Source organism: Poecile atricapillus, chromosome W (assembly GCF_030490865.1).
Source record: "Poecile atricapillus isolate bPoeAtr1 chromosome W, bPoeAtr1.hap1, whole genome shotgun sequence".
Lineage (NCBI taxonomy): Eukaryota > Metazoa > Chordata > Aves > Passeriformes > Paridae > Poecile > Poecile atricapillus.
The window spans coordinates 88,269,007-88,289,347 of NC_081288.1; the positions used below are offsets into that span (position 1 = coordinate 88,269,007).

Here is a 20,341-nt window from a genome sequence, read left to right on the forward strand (position 1 = left end):
GAATTTTCTGTTTTTCCATTTGCCACATCTCCCCTCTCCATCTGCACTAAAAAAAACTCCATTAATGGATTTGTTAGTCATCCACTGCATACACTGAAGTGTTGCTAAAGGACACAGAATGATTCACACGGGCATGTCTCAATGGTTTGACAGAAAAAGCAAAACTTTATTCTCTGACTCCAGTATTTATATATTCTTGGCAATGACCAGGGATTGGATAACTAAGTTACCACCCTCCCAATCACACTGGTCATGTGAAATGTCCATCAAAGACATTTCTTAGAAGGAATGTGTAAACACTTATGTTTCTAGTTACTTTCCTCAGAAAGTAACTAAAACTATGAAAACAAGATCAGAAGGCTGAGTTTTCAGGGATACACTGAAGCAAACAAGGCACCATTGTTAGCATTACTATTACAATTATTAAAATGTATGGTCTTGTTGTAAGACATTTTTTTTATCCATGGTGTCAAATCCCATCTATTGAACAAATCATCCATCCAAGTTTCATCATCTCTTCTGATTTCTGACACTTCTTCCTTGAGCTGTTGTATGCTTTTATATATGCTTTTGGAATTACTTGATAAATTTATGCAAGACATCCTTTCCAAAATCTTCACATCCATGTCCATGTGCTAACAAGAGAAAATCTATTGCTGCCCTATTTTGTAAAGTTGCATGCCTAACATCTTTGACACCTGCTAAGAAGACACTTAATGCAAGGGACATAGCATTAGATTGCTTACTCAGCCAACATCCCAATCCATCTAATTGCTTTAGTGCTTTTGCTGATGCAAGTGGTGGCAAAAGAAGAGATGCTGTGAACCTTTTTCCAAAACCCCAAGGATCAAAATCATCCTTATACTCTGGTCCATATTGATGAATTAATGACCTTTTTCCTCTACATCTCATGTTGACAATTGTTTTCGTACTTGGAGTTAACAGTGTAAGCCTTCCTAAACTACAAGGACCACCCTTGAGGTTAGATGGAATAAAAACCCACACTCTGTCTCCACAAACAAAAAATATCCCCTTCAGCAATTGAAGAGGGACAGAGCTGAATGTAGATGGAACTACAGAAGTGTCATTACACCAAAAGGTCTGATTCTTATATACAGGGTGATGTGGAGAAACATCTTTCACCATTGATCGATTTTTCCCTGTATAATTGAACTTAGCACAAAACTTTACCTTTATAGAGCCAAGGTGTTCTAATTCTTAGGGTTCAATGGATGTTTCAGGAAGATAGGGAGTCCACCATTCCCATGTATTTACTGGAGTTCAAAATTTCCACACATTTGTCCCAGCAAAAGCACCTCGTATTGCCTTATCAATTTCTTCTGGAATCAGCCAAATTTCTACTGGTAGACTGACTAAACAAGTTGAAAATGGACTTTCTGGAGTGATAATGGATAAGCATATGGTATCTAAACCTGAAGCATAAGCTAATGTCACCCAAACATTGTTTCTAAGCTAACTGGCAAAGCCACACTACTAAAAGCAAATAAAGCAAACAAAGTAAAAAAAAACCCAAACATTTGATTGAACTCCATATTTCTCTAAGGTTATCTTTTGGCAAAAACTTCTTTTCGCAAATTTTTAATTTTCAAGCAAATTTTTCAGCACGTTTTTTTTTTTGTTTTTTTCCTTCACAATCTTGTTCATGGACTAATCAAGGATAAGATACAAAGTTATTCTGTACACATTCAATTTTTAAAAAAAAAAAATTTGGACATCTTCTGATTCTTTTGCAAATTGCTTCTTATATTCTTCTTCATGAATAGGAAGGCAAGGGCTAATACCATGATTTTGCCAAAAGAGCTTTACAGTATTCCTGGTTTTTACACCTTTTACATTGATATAAAACCCAAGGTTCACAGCTTTGCAAATGGAACAAAAATAATGTCCAGTGTCCTCCGGGGAAATGAAAAAATGACTATCGTTTTATGGTCCAAATAGTTGAGACTCCAGATGTGTTGTTTAAGCAGGTGAAAGTCTATCAGCTGAAAATGTTGATCCTTAACATCACTGAATGTTCTTTCAAATCCTGAAACAGGGAATAACTGAAGAAAATTAGTGGAGACACAATATTATGATGATAACATAAAACTTCTGTTGGCAAACTGTCTGTGTAGTTTTCAGACAGAACTGTGTTCCAGCAGTTCCACTTCTGGTCATGTTTTGACTACAAAGGTTGTATGATGACTTCTCTGTTTACTGGGTCTCATGTTTTCGGAGGCAGTTGGTGTCTGGTCAGATGAATAGGTGACTCTTTTGAACCTGTCAACAAAATATAGGCACTTCGCTTTATGTTAATGAATCATTTAGGCTTAGCTGTGGTACACTTAATTGTGAATTCATATTTTATGATATTTACTAAATTTTTGATGTAAATTTTTCATTATTCAAAATGAATTGTGGTCTAAATTTCTAATGCACATACTACATTAATTGAATGTCCTTAGGGCATCAATTCCTTTTGCTTTTAAAAGTGAGATACACTTTTATCATGCACATGAATATCAACACAAAACTATACACATAATGAAGGAAAACTTACAGTAGTTAGAAATTAATTAGATAATAAACATGATTAATAACATATGTGATATAGAATTATTATTAACCACTAAAACACTGTACCAGCATCTCAGAATCTGCAAACAGCTGATAAACCTCAAATCAGTGAAGGACTGGATAACCACCTCTGGAAATGATTCTCCAAGTCCACTTCAAAATTGATCCAGCTGTCATATTAATAGGATCAAATTGCCAAGTCAAAAGTGACTCGAATATTAATTTTATGCAGAAAACATCTGGATCTGTTGGCAAACATTCCATCCAGGTAAAGTCAAGGTTTGGCCAGGTCCTAGGCTTTAAACTGGAAAGATGTCTCGACTCATTTTCAAAACAAGGTTCTTAATAATAGCAGCTATGAGATGCTTAAAGCACAGCAAACTGTTGAAGTGCATTTGTATAAAGCAAATTATTAGAAGTCTTAGGCAACAGACCAATAGAATTATCTAGCATTTGGTTTAATCTGAAGTTTCTCTCATCGTAACTGACTTTAAGCAACGATATATTTTTCCGGAATTCTGGAAGCACTGAAAAACAATAAAGCTACACTGAATTAAGCAAAAGCAAGCCTTCTTAAACAAGGGAAGGAGTTAAATAGTAAGAAAACCCAGTACAGGAACAGCTGTATACCTTGTTTAAGGAGATGCATCTGTGAATATGATAATGAACTAGATTTTTAGCATGTTCTTTTATGGAATTTTTTGATTTGCTGTATTACTATAAATGAAAAGTAAATCTAATCAAAGAAACAGAAGAGTAGACACTGTTACTGTCTTATTTTTCATATGTCAGTGTTCCTTGATGAAATAGGATTATCATTATTTTTGTTTAGTTATTTAAGATTTAAAAATTGCGGTGGTGAACTTACAATTGGCTGAATAGATCATGAAATGTTAGAGTAATTTTAAAGAACCCATATTCCTCTTCTGAAAGAATTTATATTCCTGTTCAAAGGGATGAAATGGTGTATTTGGAAGGAAATACTGGAGTGTAAAAGAATCAGATGTGTTTTAGTGAAACAGTAGATGTGATCTAAATTGGTAATGAATGTTCCTCAGTTACCAGTTGGCTTTGAACACCTTAGGAGCTTTTATGGGAATCCTAATGTTTATGAAATATGCTTTTATGGAATGGGATGTGCATGTGCATGAAGTGGACAAAAGAAACTTGGTGTACAAAATGGTGACAATGTTTAATTGTTCATATGTACAAAAGTCAAACCTATAAACTTGCATACAAAATAATGATCTGTAATTAAGCAGAGCAAAATATATTTTATAATAAATAATTATATTAATTACTGCTGCACAAAAACCTATATACAAAATTATTTTGGCCAGTGTTACAGATCACCAATGATGCCTTTAATAGTAAGCTAATTAAACAAAATTAATTATTTTTATATCTATTTTCCATATAGGTGTGCAACTCACATGCTGTTGACATTATACAAGTAAACATTAATGAACTATTTGCATACTAATATGTTGCCCTGAAAACTCAGCTTCTGAGCTTGCCGACATGGTTTTCTAAAGACTTTCCCAGGACAGTAACTGTAAACATAGATATGTGTACATTTTTTCTGCTACATGTCTTGTGATGGACATCTCTCATGGCCAGTGCAGTGGGAAAGTGTTATCCTGACCATCCAATCCCTGGCCGTGGTCAGAAACCTATAAATCCTGGGAGGAAAAATAAACTTTCTCTTCCTTTCACCACACCTTGACCTGTGTCTGTGTGATCTATTCAGCACCAGCGGCAACACTAATACATTCAACTGATGTGTCTAAGATGTTTTCCCTTGTATACTGACTGCAAGGACTGGGTCTTTGGATGATGGCAGACCAATTATCTGTGAAAAATAAAGCCCCATGTTTCCTCAGAGAATAACTAAACCGTAGGCAAGGATTGTTCCCCCACAGGCTACTTCAAGAGACCCAAACATCAGCTTCCTCTTTGTAATAAAGCAATATCTCTGTGTTCTTCAGTCTTTGGTCTCTTTGTTGATATTACTGAAGAAAGGCACTTTAACAGTATTATGGTGTTGAAATTCAAGACTTTTGAATTAGTAAGTAGAAATTGAATATGGTATTTAATAAAGAAAGTATATCTCAGGCATAGAAGATTTGCATTTAGGCAAATAAGCTGTAGTTCCAAAGCACTACATTAGCTTTCTTTAATCAAGTTGGTGACAAATCTTTATTTAAATTATATTTCATAAAGTAATACATTAAAAAAATGCTTGCTCTCAATATGTATATATTAAAATAGTAACTTAGAATATACATATTCTAGAATTACATGCAGTTTCTTTTGGGAAGCTGATGTGGATTTCATCATCTTTAACATTTTATTAAAAAAAGAACCCTGTTGAACTGGTAGGGTAGAGGTTGTTTTCCAATAACAATTATATCTATATAAAAAATCTGCATTAAAATTTTATGAATTTAAAGTTTTGATGATTTGAGCACTTGGGTTCTCATTTAGACGTTCAGTCATAGGATTTTTTCATAATTCTATTTTTCCTTGATATTTAAAAAAATATTATAAAACATTTTAAGAAAAAAGATAAAGAGGATTCTGACCAATCTCTTTCTGTCTGTGCAGTTCGACAATCAGCAAACATTGGGAGGCAGAACTGGCCACACTCAAGGGTAATAATGCTAAGCTCACTGCAGCCCTGTTGGAGTCCACTGCCAACGTAAAACAATGGAAGCAACAGCTTGCTGCATATCAGGAGGAAGCAGAACATCTTCATAAGCGAGTAAGTAGAAGCAAACAGCCAGGATCCTTAAAGTGAAAGTGCTGGTGACTGTATTCACTCTTTTTGAAGTAAAATAGCTTGTTGTTGGGGCTTTAGGTTAATTTTTGAGAGTGAAATTAATGATTTATTTAAAGCACACAGGGTTCTTCAATAAGAAAATGTCACACTATATTGGGAACGGCGAGGTAGTAACGACATGGACTCTCTTGTGAGTGGAACAGGAGAGAAAGGTTTATTACCCCAGATCTTTTATAGACAACTACGTGAAGGTCCGGAAAGGTAAAACCCTTATTGGTCAGTAAACTAACACATCACCATCATTGGTCAGTTGGGTACACCACCCCTCAACCTTCTCTTGCAAGAAAACAAGAAACTGACAAACAACACCTGCAAGGCTGTCTTCTATCTCTAAGGATTATTTTGATTCCTCCTTATGATTTCCCAGGCTACTTTCTCAGGCTAGTCTGAGAAAGTTATGTGACTTGCTTTTCCACAGACACTGTGCTCCCTGGTTACTGCTTGCATTTAGCATCCACAAGAAAATTTTTTCTTTTGTTGCAATTCCTTTTCTACAGAGGGTTTTGTTGCAGGAAGAGTTATCTAAACTGTTGCACTTCGGACATATCTGCCAGCTTTCACTCTTTATTTGCTGCCAGCTGCATCACATCTGTTACAGGACCTTTTCCATAGCATTACACTTTAGTCTCTCTTGCCTTTAAGCCCTGTGCTGGTTTGAAGGCAAACCAGCAGGAGGAATTATCCCCCCACAAATATCTTGAAAGAAATTCCAAGTCAGAACTACACTTTAATAGGAAAATTACAATAAAGCCAATAGTACAGAAACACTGGCGTAAACTGACAAAGTCAGAATACAACCTAATACGCAGTTGGTCAGGGTGGTGGTAGCAGTCTGATTAAATGGTGGTTGCAGTCCTGTTGGAGTGATGGATGTGGTCTTGTCAAAACAGTGATCCTGTAGAAAGGTCTGGTCCTTCCCTGGAGGTTGACTGGTGGTTGTCAAGAGCTCTTGTCCTCTGGATATCCAGTGGTGGTGTCCTGGTGCCCCAAGCCCAACACTATATACAGGCGGGAATGTTTGGTACCTCCCCCGGGTGGGGAATTTCACAATGGGGTGATGTAATTATATGAGTCGTCCTAGGGTGTCCTTGATGGCCCATTAGCAGAGGTGGCCCCCTCAAGAGTGGCTGCTGCTTCCCCCAAGGGAGTAATTAGGTTGAGTCATTGCAAAGATAAAGAAACACTGATCCACCCATTTTAACAGCTCCTCAGAAAGTAATGTAGATGGTGGTACAATACATACTTTGGTTGCACCTTGCATTGTAACCCAAGACAAACACATAGAAACTTCACATCAGATCTGTAAGTTAAAGGCGCACATAAATACTAATACCTTCGTTTTATCCTTGAACCTAAAGAAAACTGAATGTAGAATCAAGCTAATTAAACATCTGCCTCTGATTTAATACAGGATGGGCAGGATCCCATTCCCTTTGCTGTAGATTTTTTTTTTTTTCAGAGGTGTCCTAGTTTAGGGCAAATTAGGGAGGAAAACTCTAAATGGGGATTTCCCCAGGGAAATGCCCCTCTTCACTTTCTGGTCCAGGAAAAGAAAGAAAAAAAATTTTTTGGAGAGAAGTGGAAAAAGCTGTTTATTTAACAGAAATTGAGTAATATTAAATAATAATAAAACCTCTTGCTGTTCGATGGGATGGCAAGTCTAGGAAGAAAAGTCCTTTTCATGTGGTGTAGCTCGGCTCGCTCAGTTTCTTATCAGTCCCTCCGGCGCTGGAAAAGTGCCAAAGCCCAGGCCCCGGTGGGCCACAGGCGTGAGCTCCCGGGGTTTGGCTGGGTGTTCAGTCCAGAGCAGGCTTGCACAGATCCAGGAAAAAAGGGAAAAAAACAAAGGTCCGGGGAACTCCTCTGCCTCAGCTAGCTAAAACTAACTAAAAGCCAGGGAGAAGCTCTGTCCCGCTGTCTGTCTGTGCTGCAGACAACACAGTCCAGGAGCGAGATGTGTGGGAGTTATATTTTCTTTAACACAAACTGCGGCTTCTTCTACCCCCCTCTCTTGCTCTCAGAGTCAGTCTTAAAGGTGCAGAACTTAATATATAACATAAACCAGACGATTGGGGATACCAGTATCATAAAGTCACCCCAAGACAAGAGGTCATTTGGCAAACCAGAAATTAGAGTACAATGGGGGCAAGAAGTGCCAGTGTTTGAGAGAGGAATAAAGTGTGTGTGTTTGAAGGATGCATTATGAAAAACATTTATAATATTTTTTATTTATCTTCTCTTTCCACATGTAAGTCTTTCAATAGAGTGAAATTTATTCATCTTTATATGAATTTTTCATAATAGTTTAGGACATAGTTTTGTACAAAGAGAAGGCAGGATTAGCATATGTATGGAGGGTAGATATCTTTGATGGAGTTGTATTAATATTGTTAATATAAGTTCATGTTATATGGACAGTGGGAGATTCAAGCAAAGTTTACTAAAGAAGCCCTGCAGCTGAGTCTGAGGTACAGAAAAGATTCCTCTGAGTGTTTAAATTCCTTCATAGAAAGAGGTTTAAATGAAGACAAATCTTTCCTTAGCCTCATATTTTGGCAACAGTTTAAGGAATCACTTTGTCCTGTAATTTCTAATGATGACAAATCAGATATTTTTATATAAAAACGAATTATTTATTAAGACAAATGAACAGACAAGAGATAATATATGAAAGATCTTAATCAGAATAACTACACAATATAAAACTAAAGAACTACTAGTAGATTGCAGCATAACATAAAACAGTGCACTATATCAAGGTACCTAGATTAAAACCAGCAAAAGAATTAGTATTGATTAGGAGTAGAATTTAACTTACCACTGAAATGGCGATAATATACACAGATTCCTTCACTTAACCCCTGGGAAGTAACTGCAGAATAGGCATCCCTATTTGTCGCTGTTGGACACGATGTAGAAGGGTGGATTCACAGCATGCACCAGAACGAGTTGCTAGGAAAAGGGGCCTTTATTCTCCGAACTTCTCAGCTTCTATAGGGTCTTATGCTACAGGGTTAACATGATTGCTCAAGGAAACACCATCTCTTGTCCCATTGGTAGGACAAGAGAAAAACATGCTATCTACAGTTATGCAGAACTGTTTTGAGAAAGCAAGATAGTTTACAAATGTTGTCCTTGAGTGTGAGATTTCACAAGAACCTTTCCCTTGGGAACAGATCAGCCACTGACAACCTGTAATCAGGTCCACACCTATTCATCAGAGAAACTCCACACATTTCCAGGAAAATGTACAGATTTTTGCTTTGGGAAAGTTTGGTGTGGCTTTTATAGCTGTAAAATGAGTGTTTGTCAGACAGAAATTCAGCTTATATTGTCAGATCTCACTTCTGCAGTAATGTGTTTATTGGCAGTTGGGAGATGCCAGTTGAGTGTTTACCCCATGGTGCCAAAATAACTCACTACAAGACAGCTTTTTCTGCTTGAGTTATCTGACTGGTTAACAAACAGTAGACAAGCTCTTGTGGGGGGTGAAATGTCCTGCTACAGTTAACTTAGAAAAGTATCAAGGAGATGTGTCTCTGTTGGACACGAAATGATTCACTGTAGATAATATTTTAACAAAAGGTGGGCATGATATATTAGTAAAGGCCTGTCTTCACAAACCAGCCTTTGGAATAAGTCGTAATATTAAAGGCCAAAGTCCTTGAAACGTTCCTGCAGGAGAGAGAATAAAGCAAAACAATATCCTTGTGTACAGGAGAAAACATGTAAACCTATGTGCATTAGCCAATAGTAACTTTCTTAGCCCACGGACCCTGTAAAACCCTATAAAAGGTGTGTTAAAGATACACATAAACATCATTCACCTATACTTCTGTGAGGACATGTGAATAGCCTGAGCGGCTTTTCAATAATTCACACGGACACAGCTCAATGTGTGATAGGAAAAAGAGCCAGATTTACTCCGTGATTCCAGTATTTATAGATTCTCTACAACGACCAGGGATTGGACAGTTAGGTTACCACCTTCCCAACCACACTGGTTGTGAGAAATGTCCATCAAAAGATATATCTTTAATGGAATGTATAAACATCTATTTTTATAGTTACTTTCCTGGGAAAGTGGCTAGAAACTATGAAAACAAGATCAGAAGGTTTAATTCTCAGGGCGACAGAGATGAACTTAGTTAAGAAATAAAAACAAACAAAAGCCCTATAAGTATTTTTGGGTGAAGCCTGGTTTCAGGAATATGCTGACAGGAGTGAAAGTCAAGTAGCAGACATGTCAGACAATTTGGTTTTATATACTGTACTCTCTTAAATGAAATAATGTATGGCAATTACAGTTAGCCAAATCCAGCAGTGTAATGTTCTTTCAGACCTGTGCTGGATAGTGATACACGAAGAGATGAGACCCACCAGCAGAGCGAGAGTGTGATTCTGAGTGAATCTAAGGTTTATTCAGAAGCATCAGTATATATATACTTCTAAGAGCTTTTTTAGTTACAGCTTGTAGACATTATCATAGTCCTACGATAAATCTGTCCTCTTGACATTTTCCATTGTTCTCTCCAAAGCCATGGTAAAGGAGCATGAAGAGTGTGCATGAAGAATGTGCATCTATGTTGATGTAGAAGTAGAAACTTGTTTGTTCAGTTCTGTCTCAGGTACACGCTGTGTCAGAGAGACCTGCTGCTGGTGCTGTTGGTGCTGTTTCCGTCGTTCTCTGTTTAACTTTTTTCCTTACACCAACATCTGTTAACCCCTCAACTCCCCCTTTTTTATTTTTAGGAATCATGGACAAAGCGAGTGCAACTATAGCTTGTTTTGTGTGCCTTTAAGGGCTCTAATTATGTTAAAAAGGACAAGACAAAAATTTAAAAAGATATCACTGCTAGACAACCTAATCCAATAAAAACCCAAATGTGTACATTTATCCCTGAAAACCAGTTTTTTGAATTTAGCCAAGTAAAATAATTTTTTAAGTCTGTCAATACTTTTTGTTCCTCCAGAATTTGCAAATCTCTGAGTTGATCTTTTAATTGAATGTGAATTGAGTAGATATCTTGTCTTAGGGCTTTATCAAAGGCTCCTTGGAGGTGGTTTTTGATTGTTTCCCAATTTTGTTTCATTTCGCTCTATGGAAAAGAAGTGACACATAGAGTTATATATGTCTTCCCAAACACAGTTTAAAGATATGCAGGTTTTTTGAGCCTCAACTCTTTCACCAATCCACAAAAGAGCACTTTCTAAGGCATCTAATCTGGTCATTATTTCCTTGTCAATTTGCCCTTGTGTTTGCAATTATTTTGTAATATTGGACAGAGCTTGTCTCTCAATGTGGGCAGTTTGAATGGAATTAGTTAAAGCTGCAACAGTTGAAAATGCTGTGGTTAAAACTATTACAGCAGAAATAATGGCAAAGATCAACCAAGCAAGAAATTTGCAAACTCGTCTCTTACTCTTTTGGATTTCCTCCTGGAATAATTGAGCCAATTGTGAGAGTCTGTCTTGTCCTTCCCAAGTTCTAGTCAGATTTAAAGGTACCCAAATTTCTGCTCTTCCCTTAAATGGATGAAGGACAGAAAAGTTATTTATGTCTTCATTGGTTACACACGATTTAAAGACAAAAGAATTAGCAGTCACAAAATACAAACCATTCCTATAATCAATTGAAAAATCATTAGCTAAAGCAAAAACATACAGGTGTGAATTACAATTCATTAGTTATTGTTTCTTTAGCAATGTCAAATTTGTGATGATAGCATTCTTATTCAGGTTCACTTGGTATATGGTATTACTGAAGGCAGGTAACAGCATTTTCTACACATGCTTATGAACACGTGATTGATTATTATCTAGATAATATTGAATCAAGGGTCTGGCCATTCCCCTGTCATGCCAAACAATGCTGCAGTTTGTCTTTTGGAAAGGAAGAATAATTTTATTTGTCCCCTTTTCTCTAAAGATACTATGTGGTCCCGAATCAATTTTTTTCCCGTATTGTAAAAATTGTTGCTGTGGTTGTTGTCCTAAACATGATGTCCATTCCAAATGTCGTAAATTGGAAATGGACATAAAATGACATTTGGGATAATGAGATGGGGTGGCATCCATAGAATTGTTGGAGATAGAATGGTTGACAATGTAATAGTAGTCAAATTTTTTCTTAAGGATTCATATATCAAGTGCAATTGCATAGAAAAATTGGCACAAGGTAAAGGTGAAAAGGTACTCGTTTGATTAAGCAATTAGGTGGTAAATCAGTAACATAAGAAGCATTAGTAATATATGTATTTGCAACATCCTGATCTAGGGGAGGAAGACAAGTTCCTCCAACCCATTCCATTCCATTGTTGCTGAGGGGAGGTTCTGGATCCTACCAGGTCAGATCAGAGGCCAAAACAGCGGTGGGTTGAAAATGTGTACCCAATAGATTCTTCCTTCCACCATTTGATGGCAGTATAGCAGAAAAAAGATGACAAGGTTCATTGTTGTCTTCCTTGGTTGGATTTGATGTATCTTGCCAGGAGCCAATATGGTCCTGTGGGCAAAGAAACACACCCATAACCTCTTCCCCAAGCTAGCACTGGAACTGGACCTTTCCACAAACCACTGTGCACATCTTTGTATGTAACTTCTGGGTGAACTCCTTCTCCATCAGTTGTCTGACCCAGGGGCCTTTGATGTGCTGTGAGGTCATCCCTAGTGGAAAGATTCAAAACATAAATTATTATAAAAAAACAGAGGTTCCTTTATCAAGCTGCTCCTGAGGGAGCATACCTATTGGATTTCCCCTTTTTTGTTTCAGCAGCATGTTTTTCAATGTGTAATGTACCCTCTCCACTATGGCTTGTCCTGTTGGAGAATGGGAAATAACTGTAACATGTTTGATCCCCCAAGTGTGGAAAAAATCTTGTGTTTTTCAAGATGTATATGCAGGTCTGTTATCTGTTTTTATCTGTTGAGGAACACCCATAGTAGCAAAGGTACGCAGCCAATGTTGGGTCGCATCTTTTAATTTCTCACCTTTGTGAGCTGTTGCTACTATGAAACCTGAAAAAGTATCAATGGAAACATGTACATATTTAAAACTCCCAAAACTCAATATGTGGGTAAAATCTGTGCCAAATATCATTAAGTTTTAACCTTTTTGATTTTGTATCTAATGTTTGTGGGAAGGAATAAGTTTTCTGGCATTATGAACAAGCATTCACTATATCTAGAGCTTGTGGCAAGGTTAAGCCAAGTTGTTTTGCCAGTGCTCAGGCATTTTGATGATAGAAATCATAAGAAAGTTTTGCCTGCCCTAACTTCTGTGGTATAGTGACTGTCATGGCGAGAGCATCTGCTCTCTCATTACCTTCCACTATAGATCTGGGCAGAGTGGTGTGTGAACTAAGGTGTAGGATGTAATATTCATGAGACCTGTGAAGTAAATGGTTATACAAAGTGGTTAGTAACACAAAAAGATCTTTGTTAGAGACTTCCTTCAGGAATGAATGTTCTATTCTCTTGAAGATTCCTGTAACATAAAGAGAATCACAAACAATATTAATAAGTTCCTGTGAAAAAAGACGAAATGCTTCTACCACAGCTGCCAGTTTAACTAGCTGGGTAGATCCAGGTTGGAAAGTTATCGAGTGTTCCCATTGTCCTGTATCATTTCTCCACAGGGTCACAGCTTTGTGTCTTTTCCCTGATCCATCAGTGAAAACAGTTTTTGCATAAGGAATAGGTGTTTTTGACTGTAGACATCTTGCTTGGAAGGGAAGTTCTTTGAAGGACTGCAGCAATGCATGTCGAGGCATTGTGTGAATAAACTGTTCATTATAGTCTACAAGAGCAATTTGAAATGACAGTGAATTCTGCTGTAGTAATAGGGAGATGTATCATTGCTAGATCATATCCTGTCAGGTTCTGACTATGGTTTCATCCATTAACAGCAGTCGAATAATCATTTTGAGTTGAGTGGTTATAGTTTTTGAAAAGGTGTGTGGCAAGAAAATCTGTTCTAGTAAGCAGAGATTATGTTCTTGCACATCCCATTAGCCAGTAAGAGCATAGGGTTGGAAAGGTTGCAAAATCAGGAACAGACACAAAGGTAAATCTGAGTCTTGACGTTTGGCAAAGAATTTGTTGATTTTATCACTTACCGTCTCTAAAGCCTTTTAGGCGGTTATTGTCAACTGCCTAGGGCAAAAGAAGTCTGGGTCCCCTTTTAGCAACTGAAATAAAGAAGATAATTCTTCTGATGTAATTCCAAACAAAGGGTGAATCCAAATAATGGTTGCCAGTAACTTTTGCAAGTCATTCAAGTGCGTATGTTAGTTTTCAAAGTTACTGGCTATGGAGTGACTGTTGCTTCGAGCAGTTTAAAGCCCAAGTATTTCCAACGGGGTTCTGTTTGAATTTTTTCTGTGGCTATGCAGACATCTGCTGGTGAGTGTTATTTTTAAAGCTGCAAGGCAATCACGCAACAATGTCGTGCTGTCAGAGGCAATTAAAATATTTTCCATATAGTGATACAGCAAAACAGATGGACATTTTTGCCACATTGGCTGTATTGCTGAATGAATGACAAATTGACAAATAGTTGGACTGTTTTTCATATGCTGGGGTAGGACAACCCAGTGGTATCATTCCATGGGAGTTTCATGATTGACAGATGGTGAAAAAAAGGAAAATTTAGGTGCATTGTCAGGATGGAGAGGATTTGTGAAAAAATAGTCTTTTTTAATCAATTATTGCCAATTCCCAGTGTTTGGGAATCATTGTGGGGTTAGGTATTCCTGGTTGTAATGACCCCATAGGTGACAAGACTGCATTGATTGCCCTAAGATCCTGTATAAGTCTCCACTTTCCCAATTTCTTAGGAATAATGAAAATAGGCATGTTCCATGGGCTGGTGGAGGCGACTGAGACCCAATTGTAGTTGTTCCTGTACAAGGATTTGGGCTTGGTGAAGCCGCTCGCCTCTTAAGGGCCACTGGTCTTTCCATACAGGCTTATCAGTAAGCCAGGTAAGTTTCAGGAGAGGCATTTTGTCAGTGGCCCCTATCAGTGAGTGAGAGACTGGGACATTTGAGTCGAGATTAGAAGCCAATTTTATTGAGTATACGAGGTATTTATATAGGGTTTTACTTGTATGACATATAGGGTTCTATTTTTGGTAACAATTTCCATTGGTTGCACATTCTTCATGACATTACTTCACCTGGTAACATTATCTTATGACAAAGTTTCACAACATGTTTCTTGGTCACTTATTGCCCAAGGAGCACTTATCTGTGTCTGTCTGTCCCACATTTCTGCTTGATCAGGCCTAAGATATCAGGCTCCTTTATGAGTTCTATTGTACTCTCTGTTTTATTCCCCATAGGCCCTTATCAAAAATGTGTTGAAATGATCAAGCCCCATTTAGTCAATAGATCTCATCCTCACAAATTGCCCAGGATTGGGAGTACATATAGTTGCAAGGTGGCTGTCTTGCGTTCTGATCCAACAATGTGTAATTCTTCGGCTGATTGACATGGTATCTGACGTCTGCTGACTCCAGAGACAATTGCTGTAGAGGGTACCAAGGGCCATTCAGGAGGCCACTCTTTCTGCGCTATGATGGATACATCAGCTCTGGTATCAATCAATCCTTTAAAAGACTTAGAGTCTATTTGGCAGGTGAGTAGTGGCTGTTGTGTTCCAATTAACTTGAACCAAATGATCTGAGGAGCACCTGTGCTCCCAAAGCTCCCATTGTTTCGTTCCTGCTGTAATATTTGCACAAGACAAAGAATTGCTGGCAGCGGAATGAGTTGTGCCAAGCATGTCCCTTCAGGCACAGTATAAAGGCAGTTAGGACTCCAAGCCATAATTTTGATTTCCCCTTCATAATCTGCATCAATAATTCCTGGTAAAATAAACAATCCAGTTTGAGTGGTGGAAGAATGACCCAATAATAAGGCATGAGTTTGAAATGGTAGTGGACCAAAAACAGCGGTGGGTACTAAGTAGATGAACAGAAGCACCTTTTAAGATTTTTGTAGAGCTGATGGCCATGTCCTAGCCAATGGAACCTGGGGTGCCCCTTGCCAGACCTCAGTTTGCATTGGGGGTTGGCTGAATTGGGCCCCATTGGGTTGAAGGGCATGGGGCCATGTTGACGCTGGGACTGGGGGTCTGTCCAGAGCATTTGGCAGATTCTTTTTCTACTCGTCCCAAGTTTCTACTGGATTGGGCCTCTTACCTGTGGTGCGGAGGAACTCTGAATTATAGATGAGCCAGTCATCTGCTACCAAGGGAATCCCTACCAGACACGTGGAAAGTGGGTTGTCAACACTACCCATGGATAGGCACATGTTATCTTGTATCAGTGTCCTTGCTAGGGTCACCCAAACATTATGTGTAGGCTATGGGCTAATCCAGCCGAAGGCATGTGGCACAGTGAAAAGCATCCAGGCAGCAGTGAGGACAGCACCAACAGAGATAATTTTAATCTTTGGACAGGGATGGAGCTTCTGATAGGGAATATAAGCAAGATTTGTTATCCTTATGGTGGGGGGGGATGTTTAGGGTTTTGTCCCTCATCCCTTTCCTCTGTTCTCTCCTCCCTTTTTCTATTTACTAAAAACTGAGGATGGGGGAGGTAGGTATAAGGTTTAGGGAGGTTCTGGCAAGGGTTGAGGGAGGGGGACATGCAGGTTTTTAGGGAAAAAGGGGTAGCAACATATAAACTAGGAAGCAATTTGTGACAAGACTGCATCTAGCCTATGACTTGACTGATGCAGCAGCATCTTTTTCAGTTCTTTGTTTTGTCTGCTGTCTTGTGACAGGATAGTCTTCCCTCTGGTTTGTGGACGCTCAGTGACGTATTCGTCTCCATGCAGAGCTGGTCTGGCTTTGTGAAGGTCTTGTATTTGATTCAGGAGAGTTCTTGTTAGTGTCTGTGGGGGCAGTGTTTTCAGTGCCTAGATTTGGTTTTATGTTTTTTCCTGGGAACCATCTAGGGCCAGATGGTAGTGACACAGGCATAGCCTCTTCCCCAGGCAATCAATGGGAAAGGCCCAGAAACCTGATGTGTCTCTGGGTCCTTTACTAGAACTGGTGGCTTCTCAGTGAGCTTAGCTTGGGTTGAATTTGAGAAATGGAGAAGGATTGGGGGGTCAGGCTCAGATGCTGTACAATTTAGGAAGTTAATGAAGTAGAGGGTCTTACAGAGTATCTCAACATGGGATGTAATTTCTGCTTCTCTCCGTTGTTGATGGAGGACTCTTTTGAGGGTTTGATGAGTTCTTTCTATGATGGATTGTCCTGTGGGATTTGCAGGTATGTCTCTATTGTGTTCTATTCCCCACTCACTGAAGAACTCCTTTAACCTACGAGAGACATAGGCAGGTCCATTGTCTGTTTTGATGGTTTTTGGGACTCCCAGAGTGGCAAATGCAAGAAGAAAATGCTTGATGGTGAGAGTGGAATTCTCTCCTATGTGAGCTGGTGCAAACACTGCTCCAGAAAATGTGTCGACTGAAATGTGCACATATTTAGACCTTCCAAAAGGTGGGAAATGGGTCACATCAGTCTGCCACAACTGACAGCTGTTCAGGCCTCAGGGATTCACTCTGGCACCCATAGAAAGTATCTGGTAATTTTGCCTGAGCAAAGATGTCAGGGACATTTGCAGTTTCCACTGACATGGCCAATGTGTCTGCTTTCCTGTTCCCTTCTGTGATGGTGCCTGGGAGGTCGGTGTGTGACCTCGCATAATATGGTAAGGTTGCTTTCTGTGGGATATTAAATGAGTTAATGCAGAGATCAATTGGTGTAATTTCAGATTGGAAACATCTTTGAGAAAGGTGTGTTCTGACCTTATAGCTATACCAGCAATATAAGCTGAATCTGTGACCAAATTAAAGGGTTTGTCTTTGACTTTCTCAAAGGGTTTGATGACAGATGCTAACTCAGCTATCTGTGGGGAACTTTCCACTATTTGGACATCAGATTCCCATTTTTGAGTCTCGGGGTCCTTCCAGGTCATTACAGACTTGTGGGATGACCCTGAGCCATCTGTAAAAATGGTTAGAGCTTTGAGAGGTGCCCAGCTTTGGACTAATTTTGGGGTCAGATTAAAGTTTATGTTTTGGTATGTGGATGGAAATTTGGCCTTTATAGTTATCTAAGGCGAACTGGAATTTTTCATTGGTCTGGAGCAAATGCTCTAGGTCTCCAGGAGTCAGTGGCAGGTATATGCATGTGAACTCACACCCTGCAAGAGAGTGGAGGTGAGTCCTGGCTTTTTTTAATTAGATATGCCATGATTTCTTGAAAGGTGGTAATTGTTTCTGTAGGTAGGTTGGTTGTTTGTAAAGATCTATTTAAGTATCAATAGAAGGTCTCTGAGTTGAGGGTCCCATTGGAAAATCAATCCATGGAGACAGGGGGGCCTTTCCCAAAATAACAAACTGGAAAGGCAGGCTGGGCTCAAAGTGATGGGCTTGGCGTGAAGACAGGGCTTCTTGGATTTTGGTGATGGTATCTCAGGCTTCTGGTGTGAGGGCGCATGGAGACTCCAGGTCTCTGCTGCCATGGAGAAGATGGAACACGGGGGCAAGGTTCTCTGTTGTAATTCCTATCAGGGGACATATCCAGTTGATGGACCCACATAAACTGTGTAAGTCTCTCAGGGCTTTTGGGTGAGCTCAGATGGTGAGCTGATGGGGTACAATGGTTCTTTCATGAATTTGGAGTCCGAGATAAGTCCATGAGCTGGTGCACTGCACTTTGTCCTCATGAATCTCAAATCCTTCTTTCTCTGTGGTTTCAACGGTCTTTTTAACTGCTTTGTCCAAGTCTTTTCTGATGCACAAACCAGGATATCATCCATATAGTGGTGAATGATTGAATCTGGGAATAGCTTCCGGACAGGGGACAGAATGTGAGCGACGTACCACTGCCATATAGTTGGACTGTTCCTGAGGCCTTGAGGAAGATAAAGCCAGTGATATCTTTTGAGTGGACGCTCTTTGTTAAGAGAGGGGATGGAAAAGCCAAAGCGAGGGGCATTTGGGGGTGTAGCGGGATGCTGAAGAAACAGTCTTTGATGTCTATGATGGCAAGAGTCCAGTCTCGAGGCAGCATCGATGGTGTGGGCAGGCCAGGCTGGAGGGGACCCAGGTCCTCAATGACACCATTGATCTTGCAAAGATTGTGGAGTAGCCTCCATCTGTCCTTTCCAGGCATTTTCAGCACAAAGACTGAGGAATTCCAAGGGCTGGTGGTTTCAATGATGTGGCCTTTGGCAAGCTGCTCTTCAACTAGGTCTTCTAGTGCACGCAACTTTACTTTTGAGAGGGGCCACTGCTTGACCCAGACTGGCTCCTCACATTTCCAGGTGAGCCGAGGGGTAGATGGCAGCTCGCATATCTCAGTGGCCCCAGTCAGAAATTCCAGCTGGGAATGTGTAAGGAAGCTCCCCATTGGGATAGGAGGTCTCTACCCCATAGGGTGATGGGGGCCCTTACCACGAATGGGCAGATGGTTGCCATCTTGCCTTCAGGTCCTTCGACGATGACATATTGCTTGCTGCACATAGACACTGTGATTCCACTGATCCCTGAAATCATGCCTGCTACCGGCTGCAGTTTCCAGTTTGCTGGCCACTGAGCAGGCAATGATGGTCCTCAGCATCCCTGATCATTAGATCTTCTCCCCTTGCAGAATAGGCCACACTCGATGGTAGGCTTATTTGAGCCCATAGTCTGTGCCCACATTATTGTGGGGTTGAGGGGAAGCCATTCCATGTGGTTCAGTGGGAGTAGAAAAGCTTGTGCAATTGGGGTTCCCTGTGAAAGATAAAAGGGTAGATCTGTGCAGCACAGCTGGACAAAGATTTCTTGTTCAGGGTACACTGTTTGTACTTCTGGAAAAACAAAATTTTCCTTTGGACCATGGAAAGTTTCACCTATAATTAGGATGTCCCAGGGACCATCTTTCGGCCCATGCTTTCATGTGGGAATATGGTAAACACTTTAATCTGCAAAGTCAATGGACAGTGCAGTTATCAGCTGACACCGGGTTCCCATCAGTATTGCTCCATGTGTTGGATCCTCTTCATGTTGAAAAGAATAGGCAAGGAGACCAGCTCCATTTTTAATGCCTTTAATGAGGTCAGCTCTAGGTGGGGGAGCTTGACCACTGCTATTCCCAATGGACGACCCAGAGGAGGAGGTGTTCAGCTTTGCCATATGGCAGAGCTGGGGCTTCCCTCCTCACAAGAGTCCCTAGGAAGACACTGACTCATTGTAAATCTAGGGTGGTCATGGATAGCAAGTGTTGTTTAGTTATGGCGACAAAGTCCGGAACATCAGTCAGCTGCACAACATTCTCCCTTGCTCCTCAACGTAGTTTGCAGTCTGGTTTGTGCCATGGCTCGCTGATTCTAAGGGTCTTTAGATGCTAATCCCACCTCCCATGGGTGCTAACCCCCATGGGAGTTCGCTCATCTACATACTGGGTGGTGTCATCGGTTGCCATTAGGGGGTGCTGGGAGCAGCAGAGGCAATATACAAGGCCAAGTAGCCATTAACAAGGCTGTTACAACAACACTGGTATTTAACAAACATGACACAGCATAATGTATTTAACAAACATGACACAACATAATTTTAACAAAGAAGGCACCTTATGATGACAACATTCTACTGTTCAAACTGTAAACATCTTTGTATACTACTCAGGAGGTCACATTTTACTCTTTACAATGTGGCTTTGGATCTCCCGGGATGATGCGCTATGATGCTTCCCATCTTCCTGGTCCTGGCTGTCTGATGTGAATCTCACAGTTTGGATGGAGTGAGATGGCTTTTGATTTGTTGTCTGTGCACGGGGTCTTACCGCGCTACGCTGGAAGTTTCCTGAGTGCTGCTGGTATCACTGTGGTCTCTGGGGCCTTTGGTAGCCAGTGAGAGG

General features: G+C 39.9%; 1 protein-coding gene across 1 annotated transcript in view; it reads left to right on the forward strand.

Annotated features, from left to right (window-relative positions):
* LOC131591649 (homer protein homolog 1-like) overlaps positions 1-20,341 on the forward strand; it is a 380,529-nt gene that overhangs the window by 205,249 nt on the left and 154,939 nt on the right. The window contains exon 6 of the mRNA XM_058862585.1: positions 5,185-5,341. Coding sequence (XP_058718568.1) covers positions 5,185-5,341 — 157 coding nt within the window. The remainder of the gene's footprint in view (positions 1-5,184; positions 5,342-20,341) is intronic.